The sequence below is a fragment of the Balaenoptera physalus genome (genome assembly GCF_965194825.1).
Source record: "Balaenoptera physalus genome assembly, chromosome: 6".
NCBI lineage: Eukaryota > Metazoa > Chordata > Mammalia > Artiodactyla > Balaenopteridae > Balaenoptera > Balaenoptera physalus.
Window position 1 is genome coordinate 99025762 of NC_138885.1, and position 21709 is coordinate 99047470.

General features: G+C 43.4%; 1 protein-coding gene and 1 long non-coding RNA gene across 11 annotated transcripts in view; one reads left to right on the forward strand and one right to left on the reverse strand.

Annotated features, from left to right (window-relative positions):
* PLEKHM3 (pleckstrin homology domain containing M3) overlaps positions 1-21709 on the reverse strand; it is a gene marked incomplete at its 3' end in the record, with an annotated part of 187702 nt that overhangs the window by 60624 nt on the left and 105369 nt on the right. Inside the window, exon 7 of one of the 10 annotated variants that reach the window (XM_082467054.1) lies at positions 1406-6624. The exons of 6 other annotated variants lie outside the window; for them this stretch is intronic. In XM_082467054.1, the coding sequence (XP_082323180.1) occupies positions 6571-6624 (54 nt within the window). Of the gene's footprint in view, positions 1-1405; positions 6625-12508; positions 15071-18265; positions 18492-21636; positions 21655-21709 lie in introns of those variants that run through there. 3 more of the 10 variants (XM_082467065.1, XM_082467064.1, XM_082467057.1) reach the window with 3 other exon arrangements.
* The window catches only part of LOC309663464, a 142627-nt gene continuing 139415 nt past the window's right edge, over positions 18498-21709 (forward strand). Inside the window, exon 1 of the long non-coding RNA XR_014265300.1 lies at positions 18498-21524. This is a non-coding gene — a long non-coding RNA (uncharacterized lncRNA). The remainder of the gene's footprint in view (positions 21525-21709) is intronic.

The following is a 21709-nucleotide window of genomic DNA, read 5'->3' on the forward strand; positions in this document are numbered from 1 at the left end:
TCAGATACTACATCTTTCAAAAACTATTTTATTAATAATTAGCATTGCAGTCCTAATAGGAAAACTATAAACCTAGAGAACAGACATAAGAGAATTCCATAAACAGGAGTTATTTAATAATTTCCCTGAAGAAAATGCTTGAATGCACTTTAGAAAGGATTGGCATGATTCCATATCACCCTTCCTGAAGTACTCAGGGCTGCTGGGCAACTGAGAGGAATCATACCATGAATACAGTGACTGAGCAATGGCACCCAGATTACATGTTTTCTGGATCAGTACAATTTTTAAAAAGTGTCCAGTTTTTAATTTTACCTAGTAAGGACATTAAGAACAAAACAAAACCTTTCAGCTACTATCACCAGCATTTCACAAGAAAGGAAGGGGATCTTAACACCAAAAAAGTAGAAACAGTATGATTTCAGAAAAATATTTTCAACTGAATATGTGTGGTATTATTAAAAATTCACCACATTTTATTTTTCTCCCTTCTGCATGACCTGGTGAAAACTCCATCCCGGATGAGTCCTCAACCCACAGAGGGAAATTGGAATTTTTCTGTGATAAGAGAACAAGGATCTCACTATTTGCTAAAACTATTGCTTTAAAGTGAATTTCAAAATAGAACAATTGGGGAAGTGTTTCCCAAACTTCAATCATTTGAAAACACCTTCACAAACATTTTCATAGCTGCATTCCACTTGTGTTAATTAATTTCAATTGAGTCATTTGTTTGCTTAAATAAATTTATTTAAAAATGAAAGTCATATATGAACACCATAAATGGAAAGCCAGTATCCCTTGCCATGAAATCAAGATAACCCAACTGCTGGAAGGCCCTGAGCCTACAGCTAACTGTTGAAAAGGGAGATATGCAGGTGTTAGGGGTTCAAGTCACACCAGCACCAGAATGAAACTTTGCTTGATATAACCTCAAGGACAGGAAGAGAACTGAAGAGAATAACTTTCTTATTATGTAATTAAATGTCATTTAATGCTATGACCATGTACTGCCTAAAAGCATCTCTTATATCAACTAATATCATTTTGGTAGACATTCCATGGAATCAGAGGTATCCTCACATAGTAATTAAGAGCAATGGCTAACTCGGTTCAAATTCTGAGACTTTCCCACGTACCAGCTGGTGACCCTGAGCAAGTCATTTACTTCTCTGCTTAAGGTTTTTATCTATGAAAGGGCGATAACAATAATACCCACTTCATTGTGAGAATCAAATGAGTAGATACAGGTAAAGCTCTTAGAATGGTAAGCAACAGATATTAAGAGCTTAAAAATGTTAATATCATTGTGGTCATCCATGTACAATGCTTGGCGTCAGTCTATTTATCTCTTGTAAAAATAAAATACAGTGTGTGTGTGTGTGTGTGTGAGAAAAAAAAAAATGTCAATATCAATAGTTATCCTTACTATCCCACACTCTGAGAAACACCAAAGGTCTAGGCATCTGTTAGACTACATCAGGCATATAGTGATACAGTAACGTATTTCTGGAGAGAACATGTAGCTAGAGAATAAGAATGACAATTCCTTTGCTAATTTGAATTAAAATAAATAACTTGGTACTCGTGCATCTAAGGCAACTTAATGTTCATTTGGTTTAAGTTTCCTTCCATGGCCCATTTTCTAGGTCAAGAGCAAGTCTGAATGATATATCTTTGTCTTTAAGGCATAGTACACAATGTGTTTGACACCAAAAAGATTACACCATAGAGAAAGGCTTTCAGGATCTTAACTGCAAGTCACTACTTAGGTAAACAAGGCCATCCAAATATATTAGGCTTTTAATTATGAAGTTAATGTCTCCTCTTGTTAGAGTAAACAATAGAATTAACATAGGATTGAACCCTCAGAGTGGGGAGATTTAACCCTCACATGTTATGATTTAATTTATATTATGACATACAGTACAGGAGGACTTACTCATCACCAAATCATTAAATAAATAAGCTAACATCAAAAAGCAGTAGTTCTAGGGGGCTCCTGAGATGGATTAGTTGGTCTTGAACAAGAAAGACATATATTAACATATCTTAAGCTGTTGCCTTTCATGTGTCTCATCCCTTTTGTCCCTGGAACTATATTTAGTACAGTGAGAACAACAGGGCTGCCAGGGCAGTCAAGTAGAAAGAGAGGGTATTAATTTAGTAGATCTTGGTCAAGGTTAGGGCAAGAGATAGTGGACAAGTACATATTTAGTTTATTAAACTACAAGATAAGGTCAAATTGAGAATTTATAGTAATCTCTAGACCCTCTAATGGGTCTACTGATGGCGGCCTCATTCAAAGGATCTGGATTTTAAAAATATCTTCTCCAGTCTCTGTCCATTCACTGTAGGGCAGTTTCTTCCATCGCTACAACATGCTTCTTGGTAACATCTCTTTTTCCTCCTCTTCCTCTCCACTCAACTTTGGCTCTTTCTTCCTCTAGTGTCTCAGGTTGAACATTTCAGCTTTTCCTTTTTTGCTATCATGATCCCCCATTTATAACTTGCCTCCCTTTTCTCTACAGCCCTCTTCATTGCTAGGCTTCTCTTCTGATGAGACCAAGTTATCATGCTCATTTTCCTTGCTCTTTCAGGCAGGTCTCCCAACTTTACTAGTGAATTCAGCATGAAACATTATTCTTTCTTAAAAAATATTATCTGTCCTTTCCTACTTCTCTTTCTCCTCCCATAGAGTCAAGGACATTTTTTTTGGAAAATTCCTTCACTCTACTCTTATGTCTATAAGTAATAGAATGTTCCAAATCCTGGAAGTGGAATTAGGTCACATCTTTTCTTTTTCCTTTGCACCTTTTCCCTAGGACTTACTTCTTTTAGAAGGCTTAGCTTGAGTACTGTACCAAAAAAGAGCAGAATGAGCTCAGATGCAAGGCAGTAAACTCCCTTCCCCTTTCTTATTATTTCTTTTTATTTCTCTTTAAAAATATCTTTACTGGAGTATAATTGCTTTACAATGCTGTGTTAGTTTCTGCTGTACAACAAAGTGAATCAGCTATACGTACACATATATCCCCATATCCCCTCCCTCTCCCTTCCCCTTTCTTTACTGAGTTTGCATCTGGTCTGGGTATCTAATCAAAAAAAGTGCCCAGGGTTGGAGCTCAATAAACCTTAACTACTTACAGTGGCTCTAGCTTTTAGTGAGCCTTACACCCTACCTATAAATGACCTCTATGCTCTGGGGTAAATTAACTCTTTTGGATCTGTCTGATTCCTTTACAGTGATCTGATGGGTCATTTATGAAAGTATAATAGTGCCCTAGAAATGTCACACTACCACCAAAATACATATACATTCATGGGGAGTCTGCAGGATACTGGGCACAGTTCCAGGTGCTGGGGTTATGGGTGAACAACTCCGACAGGCCCTGTTCTCCTGGAGCAATGACTTCCTGAGAGTATTTAAAGGCCAAGGAAAATGATCACAGTCACACTGGTCAAGGAAACCAGATTAAAACCATCCTATTAAGGAAGAGGGGAGCAATTCGTTGGTGGATGGGCCACTGTTAATAAAAATTCCACCTCCCTGAACTAGGATACACATTTAAGAGTGGGCAGGAGGTTTAAAAAAAAAAAATCCTAACCCAACCCAAAAGATAATGGGAATCATCTGTTCTGCTCTCATGTGCAAACCTATAATTTATGGAAAGATGGGAAAGAGAAAGTCCCTGAGGAGACCCAGCCAAGTTCTGCGGTGAAAATTCAACTGTACTCGAAGCTCAGGCTGGAAGAGGTGGGGGTGGAGAGGAGCAAGAAGCCCCAGGAAAAATAACACGTCCCGAGGCAGCCAGCTCCCTCTCCTTTCCCACTTCCAATGCCACTCCTGGGCCAAGCTGCCCTCCTCTTCTCCTCCTGCCACCTCCAGCCCCTCCCCATTCACGGTTATTGCTTTTTCCTCTTTATTTTTCATTCATTTTTTAAGAATCCCAAGCTGGCTGTAGTGCTCATTAATTCCTGTCACAAGGTAATGTCAACAGTATAAATTATAGGGCATCCTAGGAAGCAGGTAGTTGAGATCAGGTGAGAATGTATGTTATTAAATTAAAATGGAGTTACCAGGAATCTTCACATTATGGAGAAGAGACCATTTCCTTAAATACATGACTGTGTATACTATGTATTTGCATATATATTTGTGCACACTTACATATATAGTAATTTACTACTAAAGAATATGCTATAAGACCTGATAGTAGCAAAAGCCATCATTAAGTGCAATGTCCCTAGCAATATCACCCTACCAAACTCTGATTTTGAATTTCTGCTCTATATCAAGATAGCTACATATTGTCTTTTTTTGCTTCTTCTATTGGGGTATCACTACTTAGCTTTATAATATTGCTTTTAAAGAGTATGGTTATTAACAAGTCAACTACTGTTTTCAATGTATTTTTTAAAATGCCAGTATTAGTGCTGGGCCATTTGAAAACATCTTCATTACACTTAATAATTTGCTAAGGTACTTTGATAAAATTTCAATATATATTTTATTAGTTTCCTTATGAGTCTTGTAAGGTAAATTATTATCCATGTCAGAGATGGAGAAATTGAAGCCGTCTAAACTATAAAAGATTGGTAGTAGAGGTAGAATTAGGATGTGAAATAAATGTCAAATTGTCCAGGGAGGGAATCCCCTTTGTAGCATTTCAGAGTTTCTAATGTCAGTTAAGGTGTTCTTCCTATTCATGGATAGCTAGAACTGCTAGTCAGAATAAAAGGCACAGAGAAAGGAAGCACCTGTGGTCATAGGGTGCCTGCTAAAGCCTCATTAGTGTTGTAAATCAGCTGAATCTTGTCAATAATACGGTGAGGGACTTTCAAAAGCAGCATTTACAGAGCATTCACTATATGCCAGGCATTCTTCCAAGTACTTTATGTATTTGTAACTCGCTTAACTTCACCATCTTGTGAGGCAGGTACTTTAATCATCCCCATTTTACAGGTAAGGAAACTGAGGCATAACAGTTTAAGTGACTTGCTCAAGGTCACACAGCTGGAAGGAGTGCAGCTAAGATGCAAACCCAGGCTGTCTGGCTCCAGACTCTATACCCTCAACTACTGTGCTAAACTGCCTTTCAGAGGGCATGCTGGAGCCACACAGCAGACCATGAATATTTAAAGGTTTACTGGGAAGTCAGGTGTTTGAACTCAGGACCAAATAGTACTAAAGAGAAAAACAAAAGATAAATGTTGGTGAGGACTTCAGTTCACAAATGCTCACTATGCAACAACAGAGCTTGTAGTAATGCACAGCCCCTTTCGAGTTCATTCTCATTCCTGTCTTCCTCTTCTAATAACTGATTCATTCATTCACCCATGTTTATTGGGCACTTCCTCTTGCCCAGGCACTGTTCTTAGTAGCAGGATGGATAAGATAAAGACTTGCATTCAAGGCTGACTCTTTCACTTACGGATTGTTTTAAAAAGCTCTTGTGAACAGGCCTAAGAACCAAGCAACTCAGGTGACATTTTATTTTGGGAATGCAAAACAGTCTTGGCAAGAATCATCAAACCACCTTTTCTGCTCCCAGCCTGGGAATTGAGGACACCCCACTGGGCCAGCCCCTCTGGATCCTGGATGTGATGGGTTGGTCCTTCCTCCTAAATGCATCTCTCCTCCCAGTTCAGAGGACTCTTTCAGCACACTGCCCACGAGCACGTGTATCTCATCTTACGTGAATTTTTAATTCACTGCATCACAGTACCTAGCAGTTAACAAATACATGAAAGGTTGTAAAATATAGTCAAGGAGTACTTTCCTGAGAAGCTCATGATCATTTAAGACTATTCTTTCATTATTATTATTATTGTGGTAAATATATGTAGCATAAAATTTACCATTCTAACATTTTTAGGTATATCTCATCACTTTTGATTAGTTATACTTCATGGATTACTTTTCTAAACACTATGAATACTGCAGCTTACCCATTTCATGGGTAATAAAATCACCATTCAGACAATGAGCTGGTGTGCTGGCCACAGTAGTGTCTCAAAGACCAGCTTCTCTCCCGTATTGGGAGGACTTCAGTCCTTGTGGTGCCCCTTCCCTCCCCACCCTCGATGGACTCAGAAGCTAGCTCCGAGGTCTGAAGTTTCTTTGCCTCCCTCATCCTAAGCAGCTGAATCAACTTCTCTCTCCACCCCTTTCATTATCCCATTCCATCCACCCCATTGCCATCAGCGGGGTGGAGACTCAGCTTATAAGTGTGCAGAAGAAAACCCCAGAAGCAAGAAACTAGAATAACTTGCTCCTGCTAAGAAAACAAACCAGAAAACACAGTAGGGGCCAAGACCTCACAGTCGCTGAGTTCCAAATCCTTCCTTATCCCAAGGAGACAGACTGCCTGCCTCTCTATTCTAAGCTCAGGCAATGTGGCTTAAGCAAACGCATAGGAGGAATTCAAGCCTCAAGATCCATTTTCAGCTTCCCCCAGATCCTCATGTGCCTTTTTATCCTTACTCCATCTTGCCCGGCCAAATGTGAAAGCCTGTGTAAAGACCATTACATGTCTCACTTTGAAAGGACTTTAATGCCCTTATGAACTAACTCCTGGCTGAAATCTTTGGTCCCATGGAGACAGAGAAAGCAGCAGCCAGCTGGAAAACAAAAAAAGAGTTGTTATCTCTACATTAAATTAAACTCAGATCTGCTTAATATCTTGGCCAACTTATGCCACAACTATTTTGGCCCTTTCTGCCACCCCAAAGTCTTCTGCGGCCAAAATGTACCATTGTGCTGCTGTCTGACACTGTGCCAGCAGGCCTGTGCCAGAGCCAAGTAACACCCTTCCTTCTTGGGGTTTTGGGATAGCAGGGGAGGGTTGCTAATTCCTTTTGTGACCACTGACTAAGAGCTGAGTGGCCAACAATTTGGTAAATTATATACACACCTAAAATGTCAGCTGCATCAGAGATTTTTGCTCTCTGTCTTTCCAGTAGCTGGGGGGAACCTTTAGGCTAAAGGCAATTCTAGAAGAGTTGGGTTTCCTAACCACATTCTGTGGGAGGGATGCTAGCAGAACTCCAAGCACGCAGGATCCCGAGCAGCAAAGAATCATCTTTGATAAGTGTGTATGCCAATGATTCAGACCAATGGAAAGGGATGGGAATTAAAATTAGTCACAGTTATGAAAACACACACACACACACGAGGAGAGAGAGAAGCTCTACCACAAAAGTCCTTTTTGGAATCAGACTAGCTGTAAATACAAAAACACACGTGGACACAGGTCAGCCATAGCTATGAATGTAGAACGTGTTAACTCCAAACTTTTGAAACACAAAAAGCGAATTCGTAGTGTCACAAATCCGTATGTATTTAGCCTGCATTCCTTTTTGGACTATAAGTTAATATATTCTGTGGGTTATCCAGTTCTTTGTTCTAGAAATTTGCTGTTTTGGACAACTACAGGTCAATGGGTTGGATAGAATGGAAATATTCTGACCACCATGCCAGTGGTCAAAATGGATCTGTAAAAAGTTTAGGGGCACTGGCCTGTGTAGGGGAACTGGGTGGGGGGCTGGGCCTGACTACTGTGATCACACTGGCTACACCAAGTGTCCTGGGCTCTGGGATTCGTGCCACGTGTTGGCCCTCTGGCTAGCGATGGGTGCATGGGCACCTTGTTCTGGTCCCCTCTTTGCCATAGTATTCCCTCCCTCCACCCAGTGAAAAGACTTGGTGGGGCTTCAGCAATGGTGGGGCTGGGCCTTGCTGCCAGGTGGATCTTGCTACCAGTTTGCCTCTAGAAATAGAGAACGTCAGTGCTGGAAGCAGACGGTACAGTGTAGCAGCTTGTGCCCACTGGCGAAGGGAATACCTACAGCTACAGCGGTAATCAGGCAGCGGGTAGTAGTTGTTATTCATGTTTTGATAAATCTGAAAAATTTCATACAAAATTGAAAAAGCAAAAGAGTATGTGCTAGAACAGGACAGCCTGGGCCCTGGCTCCTCCACTTTAGCTAGATGACTTTGGGCAAGTTCATTCCACTGGCAAAAGGGGGATGATAATGGTCGCGTCTTAGAGGGCTGTTGTGAGGATTAAATGAGATAATCCACGTAGATTTCAAACAAGATCTGGCCTAAAGTAAGCACTCAGTAATACAAGTGACTAACATTTCTTGAGCATATAATAAAAAGTAGCCATTGTTAATCTAATTATTAGTACAACCTTCTCATCTTACAGACAAAGATTTTAAGTGCCAGAGATAGGATGTGACTTGGTAAGGGATAGACTGCTATTGTTACCTTGGGTAGTAGGTCTCCTGAATGTTCTTTTCTCTTTCTCCTTGACTAAGTGCTATGACATGAGAGTGGAGTGAGCAGGCCCCTGGTCTTCGGTGAGACTGTGCCTTAACCACTCTGGGGGTGAAGCCCGCAGGCTGAGAATCCTGGCCCTTTCTAGCCCCTTCTACCTGCCTGTAGGATGATGAGTCCCTACCCCCAGCAGGCAGTAGGCAGAGAAAGGAGAAAAAGGTGAAACTCCAATCAACAGTTTTATTACCCGCCATTGCCTAGACTTTCTCTGCACCCTTGACCTCTCCTCCAGCCAAGAATCCATTCACAGTATCCTTCCCTGGATTTCCTTTTCTCATCAGGTCTACACCTTCCCTTATTAATGCCCCAACTTTTTTTTTTTTTTAATATTTATTTATTTATTTGGTTGCGCTGGGTCTTAGTTGTGGCAGGTGGGCTCCTTAGTTGCGGCTCACCAGCTCCTCAGTTGCAGTATGTGAACTCTTAGTTGTGGCATGCACGAGGGATCTAGTTCCCTGACCAGGGATCGAACCCGGGCCCCCTGCATTGGGAGCATGGAGTCTTAACCACTGCACCACCAGGGAAGCCCTGCTCTATCCTTTTATTGTCTGAGCTGCAGTGAGATCTCTGCTGTTAGCCCCGAGAAAACCAACCCACCGTTAACTAGATAACCTGAGTGACGCTGCCCATCTTAGTAACAAACCCACTAAATGGCATATTCTCTTCCGCATGTTTTCATTGGCCAACTTTTGTGTGCTGGGCATTGTTTCAAACTGCCACTGGATTGTAAGGTATTAGGAAGACAATTTGTGTTTAAGGAATATATGAAATCAGTAATATTTGACTTGTTTTTGTAAGCTCTCTTTTAGGTTGTATTTGTGAAAACGTTTCAAACTTCTATTTAATGACAAGTTGAAATACCAGTTGACCTTTGGCAAATGGAAATCTTGCATTTGTCACGTAGAACTGAAGGGGCTAAGATCTGGCTCTCCTCCCAGGTTCCTGGCTGAGCCCAGAGCTTGGCTGCTTTCTGCAAACTGGCTGGGAAACCCCAGAAGGTAGATACAGGTAGAGTGGCTTCCACAACTTAATCGCTTCTCAAGGATTCTATAAGCATGGAACCAGAGTCCTAGAGCTGGAAAGGGCTTTAAAAATTGCTTAATTCAACCTTTTCACATCACAAATGAGGAAACTCAGGACCCAAGAAGTGAGGCGATAAAGGCAGTTTTTATCCAAATGCACCTGTGATTCTCCTCTTGGGAACAGAGGAGCCAAAGCCAGAGAAGAAAGTGGTCCAAAGTTGGATATAATGTATGAAATTGTCACTTAAAGATGCCATATAGCTTTAACCACACGGGTTAACAGGGTTGAGAGTAATCCCTATAAGGGTTAAGTTAAAAATGCGTTTTGTTTTTTTTTTTTTTAAAAAGAAACTTGGCTTTTATAAGCTATGAGAAGTGATAGGGATGGGGATATTTTCAGAGGTAAGCTGTGTTTCCACTCCTGACTAAGACTTAATGGAACACACGGATTCAGGGAGACGCGTGGGATTTTAACACAATTCAACATCAGTTAATTCTAAGAGTAAAGGCCCTTCAGTCCAGCTCCCTTCCACCTCAACGTTAAAGGAAGCTAGAAAGCCAATTACACTCGCAGCAGGGCCTCTCTCCAACTGCAAGGGAAGAATGTACTGCAAATCTGTGTGTGCTTTACAAGCTAGTAAAACTATAATTGCAGGTGGGAAGGAACATGGGTTCTCTTTGTTTCTGCCAACATTTCAGTCTGGTAAGCTCCTCCCTTCTATAGTTGCAGAAATAGCGTGGACTCAGTATTTTTTTTAGCACACAAAATAGGTATTCTATGGTTCTTTAAAACTTACAGAATGCTTTTTGTTAAAACTGAAAAGACATCTGTGCGCAACCCACCAAAAGGGCATGCATTCTTCAGAGACAGGTGCTGAATGTGCCTACCTTTATTTGGAAGCCAAAACCCACCTTCTGGTTCAAGCTCTGAAGGTCTCTCAGCAAGACTAACAAAGGTGGCGAGGCTGGGAGGGTAATACCTGACTTGCTCTAGCAGAGCCCGAGGGAGATCTTGTTGCCTGGGGAGAAGGTGTGGGGTAGGGGGCTCTCCAGGTGCAATTCCCCTGTGGGGTCACTGGGGACGTCTGGTCTAGGACCACCCTGGAGGCAGGAGGAAGCTTTGCCTATCAAGGTGCTGCTCCATATGGTGACTGTGCAACTGTTGCTGCAGCAGGATCCTGTGGTCTAGACACCCTTGCAGAATCTGAGAGGCAGAACTGGGGTATAGCCAGCATTACTTCTGTGGTGACAACTGTAGTCTAGTGTCCACAGATGCAGAGTCTTGGTGCCACTGAAGAAAGCTACAGGGAGCCATTTATAAAAGTCCACATCTCCTAGCAACACTATACAGCTCCTATCTCCTAAGCCTTATGTGTTAAGCAGAGTTCTAAGTGTCATACATGTTAACTCCTCTAAGCCTCATAAACACATTTTGGGGCAGGTACTATTATTGTCCCCACTTCAGAAATGAAGTGCTTCTCGAGGCACCAAGTGAAGTGACTTGCCCAAGGTCACCTAGTGAGTCTGGGGTGAGCATCTGAATGTGGGCAGCCAGTCTCCAAGGCTCCAGTGCATAACCACTGCACCGTTCAGCCCCTCTGCAATGCCCAAGGTCGGGTATCATCACCCCTTTGGAGACCTTTGCTCCGGGCAGAAACTTCATCCCATGTTGGCCTCACACTGGCCTGCTGGTCTCCTAAAAGCTCCTGACGGCCATCTTAGTTTTGATTTCTATTTAATTTTCCACCTCACAAAGCAGTGACAGGGAGGGAGAATCTGGTGATACCTTTTGAATATGATTTATTAACCAATAGCTCGAGGAAATGTAGGGCTTCCTTGCTGCCACCTGACCTTTGTCTTCAGCCTTCCGAATGTTTGCATTACTGCCCTGACCTTGCAAAGTGACCTGGAATGCTTGCCTGTTTCCTTGTGTGTGTCCGCTTTCAGAGTCCAGCTGTCAGCCTCTGCAAGTCTGTCGGTTAGCATCTCAAGGGTTCGGAATGGGGTCTGCAGCCTTTTGAGGAGCACAATCTAACACTAACCTCCGAATTCCTTCCCGTAATTGAGCATTCATTAGTTTGACGGAACAAAAGCAGGCATTCTCTTTTATAAAGCAGAGGTCAAAACCAGTAGCTGTGTTTTGTTTGGCCTGCAGAGTGTTTAAATATTGAGAAATTTCACATAAAAATACGAATTTCCGGCTTCTCTTGGAAAACGGGAAGGAATGACAGCTCTGGGGCTCTGAGTACCAGCTGTCCCCTTTAGAGGGAGATGCTCTCTCCGGCTTCTCATCATGGCCTGAAGTCTCACCTCAGGCCTGCTTCGGGCGCGGGTGCCACGTTCCTGGCCTCTGCAGGAATCGGAGTCAACAAAACCCTGTTCTGAAGCCGTATTTCCCTCCTCTAAAATGTGAACTGGCTTGGTTAGGCTGGTGTACTAGGACAGAACTGGGAGAGCTGGTGTTCCCAGAGGGCAGGTGCTGTGCCTTTTCTCTCCTGTCCCTGCACTTGGCATGGTAAGTGTCTGCTACATAACAGACATTTATCACTTTCTTCTTACGGATGAATAAGTGAGTGACTAGCTCTCTGGAAGACAGTGAGTTTCTGACTGACAGAAACCAGCTCCCCAGCTACAGAAGTCCAGGCTTATTAATGCTTCAATAGCTTTTTGAATGACCGAGGCACCCTACACCTTTTCTTTATTTGTTGTGCTATAAAGATCTTTCCTGCTGTCACAAATGAGATTGAATCTTGTTTAAAATTCCAGAAGCAAGTATGTTGATGGTTTACTAGAATTTAGCCAGAAATTAAAATAAAAATCAAAGAACAATGTGAAGAGCTGCCCCCGTCAACCTTACAATCTTTCCTCAGAAAGATGGGGGTGATATTATTGAAAAGCAGCAAGTTCCAAATGTAGATGGAATCGCAGGCCACTAACACATGCAGCCAACGGTTCTAAGACACACGTGCTAATGCAGTCCTGTGAGGCTGCCATGCTTCCTGGCTCCATCTCTTAGAGCATCAGGCGAATGAACTTTGTCTCTCTCTTTTTTAAATTTTATTGAAGTATAGTTGATTTACAATGTTGTGTTAATTTCTGCTGTACAGCAAAGTGACTCAGTTATACATATACATATATATATATATATATATATATATATATATATATATATATATATTCTTTTTCATATTTGTTTCCATTATGGTTTATCACAGGATATTGAATATAGTTCCCTGTGCTCTACACTAGGACCTTGTTGTTTACCCATTCTATGCGTAACAGCTTGTGTCTGCTAATCCCAAACGCCGGCTCCTTCCCACCCCTCCCCCCTCCCCCTTGGCAACCACAAGCCTGTTCTCTATGTCTGTGAGTCTGTTTCTGTTTTGTAGCTATGTTCACTTGTGTCCTATTTTAGGTTCCACATGTCTTGACTACTGTAAATAGTGCTGCTATGAACATAGGGGTGTATGTATCTTTTCAAATTTTAGTTTTGTCTGGATATATGCTCAGGAGTGGGATTGCTGGATCATATGGTGATTCTATTTTCAGTTTCCTGAGGAACCTCCATACTGTTTTCCATAGTAGCTGCACCAATTTACATTCCCACCAACAGTGTAGGAGGCTTCTCTTTTCTCCACACTCCCTCCAGCATTTGTTATCTGTAGACTTTTTAATGATGGCCAAGCGAATGAATTTTGAAAGTGCTAGAAACCTCCTCAGCCCTCGACACCTGACTAGACAGAGCCTTCTTATAATCCCTCTGGCCCCTCGTAGACCAACCACAAATGTGAGAATGGCTGGCACGAGACATCAAGGGGTAAAATCCCACCGGATGTCACTAGGTTGAAGCAGAATTATAGGTAGCCTCTACTAATTCTTGGCACCCAGGCAGAATACAGGGGTTTGACCATAACCATCAAGAAACACTAGTCCTTTTCTGAGAAAATGAGCCCTCTCAAATCCAGGGCCGGCATGGCTCCGGGCATGTAGTATGTGCTTAATAAATATTTGCTGAATGAATAAATGAATAGAGAGAACACCTAGCCAGTTCTCTTGATGGAGAACTGGGCTCATGCTTCAGATGTGCAGGTGGGATGGAAAGACTGTAAACTCTGCACCCTTTGCTGCTTTAGGCACATCACAGACTCCTTCATTTCTGAGGAAAGTGATGTGATACCATCATACTTATACCATGAATGTTTTGAGACAAGCTGTCAAAATCTTGAAGCATGCAGACAGAATTGTCAAAATCAGTAATGAAAATTACTCTTCAGAAATGTCCAAGTCAGCAATGAGAATTTTCTCCTGCTTGCCTCCATTCCAGAAACACCATGGGTTAGGTCACTGAGGGGTCTGAAGCTACCAAGGCCTGGAAGTCCTCATCCTATTGCCCTCTGCCTAGCTCATGCCTATAGAGCCTCACATCTTAATCTAGAATCACAGCCACTAGGAAGCCTTCCCTGACAGCCAAGTTACTGGGCGTTCCAGTTACTATTGCTGTAGAATAAATTACCCCCAAACCTAGTGGTGTAAAACAGTCAATATGTTCAGATTCTGTAGGTCAGGATTTCAGACAGGACACAGAAGAGACGGCTAGTTTCCCCTGCATGGTATCTGTAGTCCCATCGTAGCCTCTGCTGGAAAGACTTGAAGGCCAGGTGGGGAGTCATTTGGCGGTATCTTTACTCACATGTCTGGTGGTTGATGATGGCTGTCAGCTGGAGTGACTACATGTGGCCTCTCTCTGTGGGGTCTCTGCAAGGGCTAGTATGGGCTTCCTTACAACATGGTGGCTGGTTTACAAGAGTGAGCGTTCCCAAAGAGTAGCAGGTTGAAGCTGTATCACTTTTTATGACCTAGCCTTAGAAGTCACATAGCAACACTTCCATGGTCACAGGCCCACCCAAATTCAGAAAAAAAAGATGCCACTTCTCAATGGGAAGAATGTCAAAGTCTCAGTGTAAGAAGGGAATGTGGGATGGGAGATACTGTTGTGGATATCTTTGTGAAATATAATCTTCCACACTGGGTTGGATGTGTTTCCTGAGTACCCTGAGTTCAACTCCCCCTGACTTAAGAAAAAAAATGCTTGTGTGCCTCCCTCCCTAGACTGTGAGCTCAGTGAGGGAAGGGACTGACTTACTCACCTCTGCCTCCTCTGTTGCACAGTGCCTGGCACAGAGAAGGCAGTCAACACGCATTTACTGAACTGAACCAAATAGAAAGGAAGAACCAGAAGGACTCCTGGGGCCCCTTTCATGCTGGCTGTTGGTGGCATGAGGGAAGTTTGACCAGGGCAATAAAAGAAATGTGAGAGAAAAGTACCTAAACACCTTTCTGGGGCCCAAGGCTATTCCCTGTGACTGTATCATGTATGATAAGGGAGTTTTTGCTTCCTTATGTTTTTCACACTGTATATAGGAAATAACTATAAGAATTGTAACTGACTTCATGCATTTCTCTTCTTGAGCTTTTTGGAAATATTTTTTTCCCCTTTATATCTCTGTGCCATAAAAATGGCAAGTATGAGATGACATTAGCCAAGAGGCTGCCTTTTTTTTTATACACATACACTCAGGGTACAGCAGAAAGAACACTGGATAAGGAGTCAGAAAACCTCGGCTTCAGTCTTGGTTCAGTCACCGAGCAGAAGCTGTGTAGCTTTGGTATGCCGGCTAATTTTTCTAAATCTCAGTTTTCTTGCCTATAAAGTGGGTATAAAAAAGGTAGTAACACAGTATACAAAAACAAGATGCTATTACAAAACATGGTGGTTTTAAAATATGTTCACACATTCTTTGACATGCCTCCTTTCAGAAGGTGGAGTCTAATTCGCCCCAGAAACGTGGGCCTGACTTAGTGATTATTTCAAATGAACAGAACGTGGAAGTGATGCTGACTTCCAAGGAGAGGTCACGTGGCTTTCATTCTCCCAGGTCACTCACAAGCCAGCCAGCATCTCATGAGGACACTCATTAAGCAGCTCGTGGAAAGGCCCATGTGGGGAGGAGCAGAGGCCTCCCACCAGCAATCACCACCAACTTGCCAGTTGAGGGAGTAACCCACCTTGGAAGCAGATGCTCTAGCCAGTCAAGGCTTCTTCAGATGATGCAGTCCTGACCAACCAACATCAGGACTGCAGCCTCCTAACAGATTCTGCACCCACACTGCCCAACTAAACTGCTCCTGAATTCCTGACCCACAGAAACCATGGGAGACAGTAAATGTCTACTTTCGTTTTAGGTTACTAAGTTGAGGGGTAATTTGTTACGCAGCACTAGATAACTAATACACAGAACTATGCCCCACTAACCAACCAAAGGTATGGTAGGCATTTGTTTCTCTGATCACATGATGGGTTAGTTTTGAGTCATCGGGAGGGGGCAAGAAAGGGTTTGGATCAAAAGATATTTATGTGTGAGGTGGCAGGCTGAGGGGTCAGGCAGGGGGAAGAGTGCAGTTCCACCTTTAGTAAGAGTGACACTAACCTTACTTTCTATCTTTAAGTAAACTGTCTTTGCAACCAGGCCCTCACCTAGTCAGTATTACAATGCTTTTTTTTTTTTTTTTTTTTAATGAAATTCTCTAGGAGTTAAGCCAGCATTTTATTTATTTATTTATTTTTGGCTGTGTTGGGTCTTCCTTTCTGTGCGAGGGCTTTCTCTAGTTGCGGCAAGCGGGCGGGGCCGCTCTTCATCGCGGTGCGTGGGCCTTTCACCGTCGCGGCCTCTCTTGTTGCGGGGCACAGGCTCCAGACGCGCAGGCTCAGTAGTTGTGGCTCACGGGCCCAGTTGCTCCGTGGCATATGGGATCTTCCCAGACCAGGGCGCGAACCCGCGTCCCCTGCATAGGCAGGCAGACTCTCAACCACTGCGCCACCAGGGAAGCCCTACGATGCTTTTTAATACGTGGGAAACAACAATAACACAAACTCCAAATCAACAACAAAACCCAGATGGTTGGAAGCCAAAGTAGACGTGGGGGCCAGGAAAGTGGACTCCAGGAAAGTGATCTCAGTGCTGACCGAGCACCATCCAGGGATGTAGCTGCATCTTCATCTACTAGCAGGCTGTTTATACTCGAGGACCTCACGGTTGGCTTCTGGAATCCTTATCTCTGAGCTCGTTCTCACCTGGACGACAAGCCTCTCCATCCAACACTCAGCACCCAAGGTCATCTTTCTGACCTGGTTTCCCAACAGGAGCAAGAACTGCGCCCTTGGCTAGCCACGTTTCCTGCCGCAGCCCCCGTCCGCCTTCCCCAGTCCTTCACCGCGTCTGTGGGCCAAGTGTGTGGCTGTAGTCGGGTGTGGGGCCTGGATCTGCAGGCAGGCAAAGTTTTCTCTGGGCAAAGGCTAACCAGCTGGCACAAGGAACAATCTGCGCTACCACCTTGTTAATCATCTGTATTAACCCACTCGGCTAATCGGCCCCATCACCAAAACGCCAGCAGTCATGATCGGCAGGCCTCCGAGGACTGAATGCCTCAGGAAAGGAGTCAGAAGACCCAGGCTCCAGTCCTGGTACTTGTCACTTCTCCCTCTCCCCTCCCCCCGGGATCTGACACTGTTCCCACCTGCTCTCCTGACAACGGTGACTTTCCACTTGCCCTGCTGCCAACCTGCCAATCCTTCAAAGAGCAACTTTCGGTCCCTTCACTTCACCCTGAAACACCCACATTCACTGTTTAAAACCCCCCTTATTCAAAAGGAATGATTTGTTCCCCAAATGACTTATGGTCCTCTTTCCTAACTCATTCACTGGTTGCACCGACCCTGATGAAAGTTGCTAACAGAGATTTAGTGATGTTTTAATGGAGGCCTCATTCCTGTCTCATCCCAGATTATGCTCAGGGGTTTCTGCAGGCTGTGACGGCTGCAGGGGACACAGGCTCTAGCCATGGAGCAACACAGGCGAGCTGTCACGCTTTGTTTTTCTGCTGGTTAAATCCAAATGCTCCTAATTAGTTATCCTGACCGCTAAGGCCGGGGCAGACAATGGCGTGGGGATCAGGGGTGCTGAGAGGCTATGAATACAAGTTCCTCGGGCTCCTGAGGCCTGGGGACCAGTGACTTGGTTGTGGGCACTGAGGCACTGTGTCCCTGGGGGCTGCAGATTCAAAGACATCAGCCCTCTTGTGAATAAAGGTCATCACCTGTTACTTCTTCGGTGAAAGGGCAGCTGTGCTGGGTACCCACTTAGGCTCAGCCTTTGTCTGCTGACTCTGTGAATAGCACCCACAGATAATAACATTCTCTGATTCTGTGTTTGCTTGGTGGGGCAGAGCCATGCAAAATAACTCGCAAACTTCCTCGAAGAAGTATTCAGCCAAGTATGTTTTTAAAAAGTGGCCTCGAAATGCCTTAAACGTCACCTTTTGGTGATCGTACTCACTAGCTAGAACACACTAGAAAATCTTCATGGTAGGGCCACCAATTTGCATTATTTCTTCAGGAGCCAATTCTGACAAATGTTTAGGTCACAAGGATGACAATTCCTGAACTCCATGGGTGTGGGGGACTAGAGAAAAAGCTAACTGAAAAGCCAGCTAGCAGTTCAAAAAGGTTTAATGTTCAGAAAGTTTGCAACATTGAACAACCCACTGTTGCTCCAATATGTAAAAAGCGGAGATTTTATTTGGTTTTAGAATTCTGTGCATTATTTTACAAAGTAGCATTTTTTGTTTTTTGGTTGTTTTTTCATCTCCCTCTTTTTTGAATTAAAAAAATCTTTTTTTCATTGGGGTATAGTTGTTTTACAATGTTGTGTTAGTTTCTACTGTACGGCGAAGTGGAGTTCCCTGTGCTACACAGCAGGTTCTCATTAGTTATCTGTTTTATACATATTAGGGTATATATGTCAATTCCAGCATTTCTTTTTTTTTTTTTTTAAATTAATTAATTTATTTTTTTGGCGTGTTGGGTCTTCGTTTCTGTGTGAGGGCTTTCTCTAGTTGCGGCAAGTGGGGGCCACTCTTCATCGCGGTGCACGGGCCTCTCACTGTCGCGGCCTCTCCCGTTGCGGAGCACAGGCTCCAGACGCGCAGGCTCAGTAGTTGTGGCTCACGGGCTTAGTTGCTCCGCGGCATGTGGGATCTTCCCAGACCAGGGCTCGAACCCGTGTCCCCTGCATTGACAGGCAGATTCTTAACCACTGCGCCACCAGGGAAGCCCAAGTCCAGCATTTCTAATGTCATTTTATTTAGGGGCTTATGTTAAATTAATTCGTTTGCTTTTCTTTTAAAGGAAGAGAGTGCAAATGAGTTCAGGATAGTGTATGTATGTGTGTGTATTTATCCATCCATCCATTGATTCATTGACCATTTACATGCCCAGTTGATTAGTATAAATGTTCATTGCTTTAGCATAAAACAAACAATTCAGACTGTTCTAGGCCCCTCTAGAAAGGCAGTATGCATCTGATTTACTCCTCTCTTTTCAAGGCTCTTGAGGGCTATGGGTCCTCTCCTCTGGCACCCTTCCCACTTCACATCTCTTAGTAAGTACTCCAAATTTCAGACTCTTCCATCTTTTTTTCATAATTAAAACTTACCTATTGAAATCTATCTCCCCTCAGTTGATTATCCTGTGCTTTCAACTTATTAAGACAAAAGAATTTGTGCCAAAATAATAATTTATTCTTCTCAGGTAATATACAGGCATACCTCAGACATACTGTGGGTTCAGTTCCAGAGCACTGAGATAAAGCAAATATCACCATAAAGCGAGTCATATGAATTTTTGGTTTCCCAGTACATATGAAAATTGTTTACACTATACTGCAGTCTATTAAGTGTACAAGCATTATGTCTAAAAAAAAGTACATGCCTTAATTAAAAAATACTTTATTTCTAAAAACTGCTGACCATTATCTGACAACGCAGGGTTGCCACGAACCTTCAATAGGTGAAAAACACAATATCTGCAAAGTGCAATAAAGTGCAATAAAATGAGGTATGCCTGGGTTTCATATTAACTAGAATCGAATTGCCTTAACCTGGAGGTAGGGGCTAGTTTGAAAAGTTAGGGCCTAGGGAAGGTGAACAATGGGGAAGTCAGCTCCTGAGATGGTCCCACAAGAGGTGTGTGTGTTGGCAGGTGAGGTGGTGAGCGGTGGAGGGAGCGGGTGAGGAGGGGCCACTCTAACCCACCGCCTCACCCCTGGGATCATCCAGTATCCTTTCTCACGAATCGGGTACAAATAGAATCATTCACTGCTTAACTTACATACGTCCCAAAGGTGAGTAACACCAGAAGAGTTAGTCATTTATAGACATTTTAGGTTTTTGTCACAAGAGCACAGGTAGCCACAATTTAGAAGTCAAGTCTGACCGTTCCTTTCAGCAAGTAGAAGGAACTTCAGAAGAAGCCTCCTATCACTTACACGGTCCGAGGAATGACATAGTAAACCATGGCTCTGATTTGCTCCTTAATAGCAACCAGGATCTCTTGAACGCTAACTCACATACACTAATGTATTCTGCTGATAAAATGTGGGACTTTCTTGTCAGTGTTAAAAGAGCCAAAGGGATCTGAGTAAGGAGAAGGTTTGTCACACACTCAACAGGGAAAGGGGAGAACTAATACAAAAAGCTAACGCACTGAGGGTTATAGTATTGTTTCTGCTGTCCCACTGTAGCATATCTTTTTATTGTATTCCTGTTGTAAAGTCTTCCCTTGAATTTCTGATAATGCTGGGTAGACTGAAAATAACGAAACATAAATTCTATTCTACTTTCCCTTCTCAAAGTACCCAAGTGGGAAAAAAGCTCTTAAAAAGCAGCCTCATTTCCCCATTAAAAACACGCACCAACACTGGTCCATTCATTCACATATGCTTAGCCATTGCCTGCCAAATCCTTTCTGAGGAATTGCTCTAACATTTCAAAACACCACCATGCATTCAAACCTCCTGAAAGTTTGCTTATAAGATTTTACTTTTAAAAAAATAGTATATTCTGTCAGATTTACATTCAAAGAGCATAGGTTGAATGTTTTTCTAACAATATCTACTTTGCTGAACAGAAATTCATTTGAAATTCCAAACTTAAATGAATAACTCAAACGGGTGTGCCCTCCTCAACCCCCCACCCAGCTCCCAGGATTTGGAGAGTCTCCGCCCCCATCTTCTTCGCCCTTCCTTGGTCCTGCTACTAGGACAGGAGAAGTATTGATACTTGCTCTATCTTACGTGTTAAAATGCCGCCACTGATTAGGTAGTGACTATGTGGGGGTCAACTACTACCTTTGCCTGTGCTAGGAAAACCCAGTAAGCAACTTATTTACTGGTGAAATAAAAAGACAGGGGGCTTCCCTGGAGGTGCAGTGGTTAAGAATCCACCTGCCAATGCAGGGGACACGGGTTCGAGCCCTGGTCCGGGAAGATCCCACATGCCGTAGAGCAACTAAGCCCGTGCGCCACAACTACTGAGCCTGCGCTCTAGAGCCCGCGAGCCACAATTACTGAGCCCATGAGCCACAACTATGGAAGCCCGTGTGCCTAGAGCCCGTGCTCTGCAACAAGAGAAGACACCACAATGAGAAGCCCATGCAGCGCAATGAAGAGTAGCCCCTGCTTGCTGCAACTAGAGAAAGACCGCATGCAGCAACGAAGACCCAACGCAGCCAAAAAAAAGAAAAAAGACAATTAGGGACTCCGCACTGGCATAAGCTACAAATGTTGCCAATAATTGGCAACACTGAGCACTCACTGGCCAGTGGGCAGGTGACTCCAGCTCCCAGAACAACTAGAGGGAGTCCCCTTTGCTAAGCAGTGTCAGTGAGTGCTATTTATTTCCCAGGTCCAAGTGTACAAAAGTAGAGAGAGTGCATGTAAAGTGGCCAGTGAATTCAAATACTAAGAAGAGGAGAAAAAACTGTCTTGAATGTCATTTCAGAGGCATTAAGGGAGTCTGAAATCTTCTGCCAATTTGTTGAATTGAGTCTACCTGCTAAAACTTTTGGGATTGTTACTTTTTTTTTTTTTAATAAATTTATTTATTTATTTATTTATTTATGGCTGTGTTGGGTCTTCGTTTCTGTGCGAGGGCTTTCTCCAGTTGCGGCGAGGGGGGGCCACTCTTCATCGCAGTGCGCGGACCTCTCACTGTCGCGGCCTCTCTTGTTGCGGAGCACAGGCTCCAGACGCGCAGGCTCAGTAGTTGTGGCTCACGGGCTTAGTTGCTCATCGGCATGTGGGATCTTCCCAGATCAGGGCTCGAACCCGCATCCCCTGCACTGGCAGGCGGACTCTTAACCACTGCGCCACCAGGGAAGCCCCGGGATTGTTACTTATAAAAATGAAAACAGAGAGAGAGAAAAAGTTTGCACATTTTTTGCTACCAG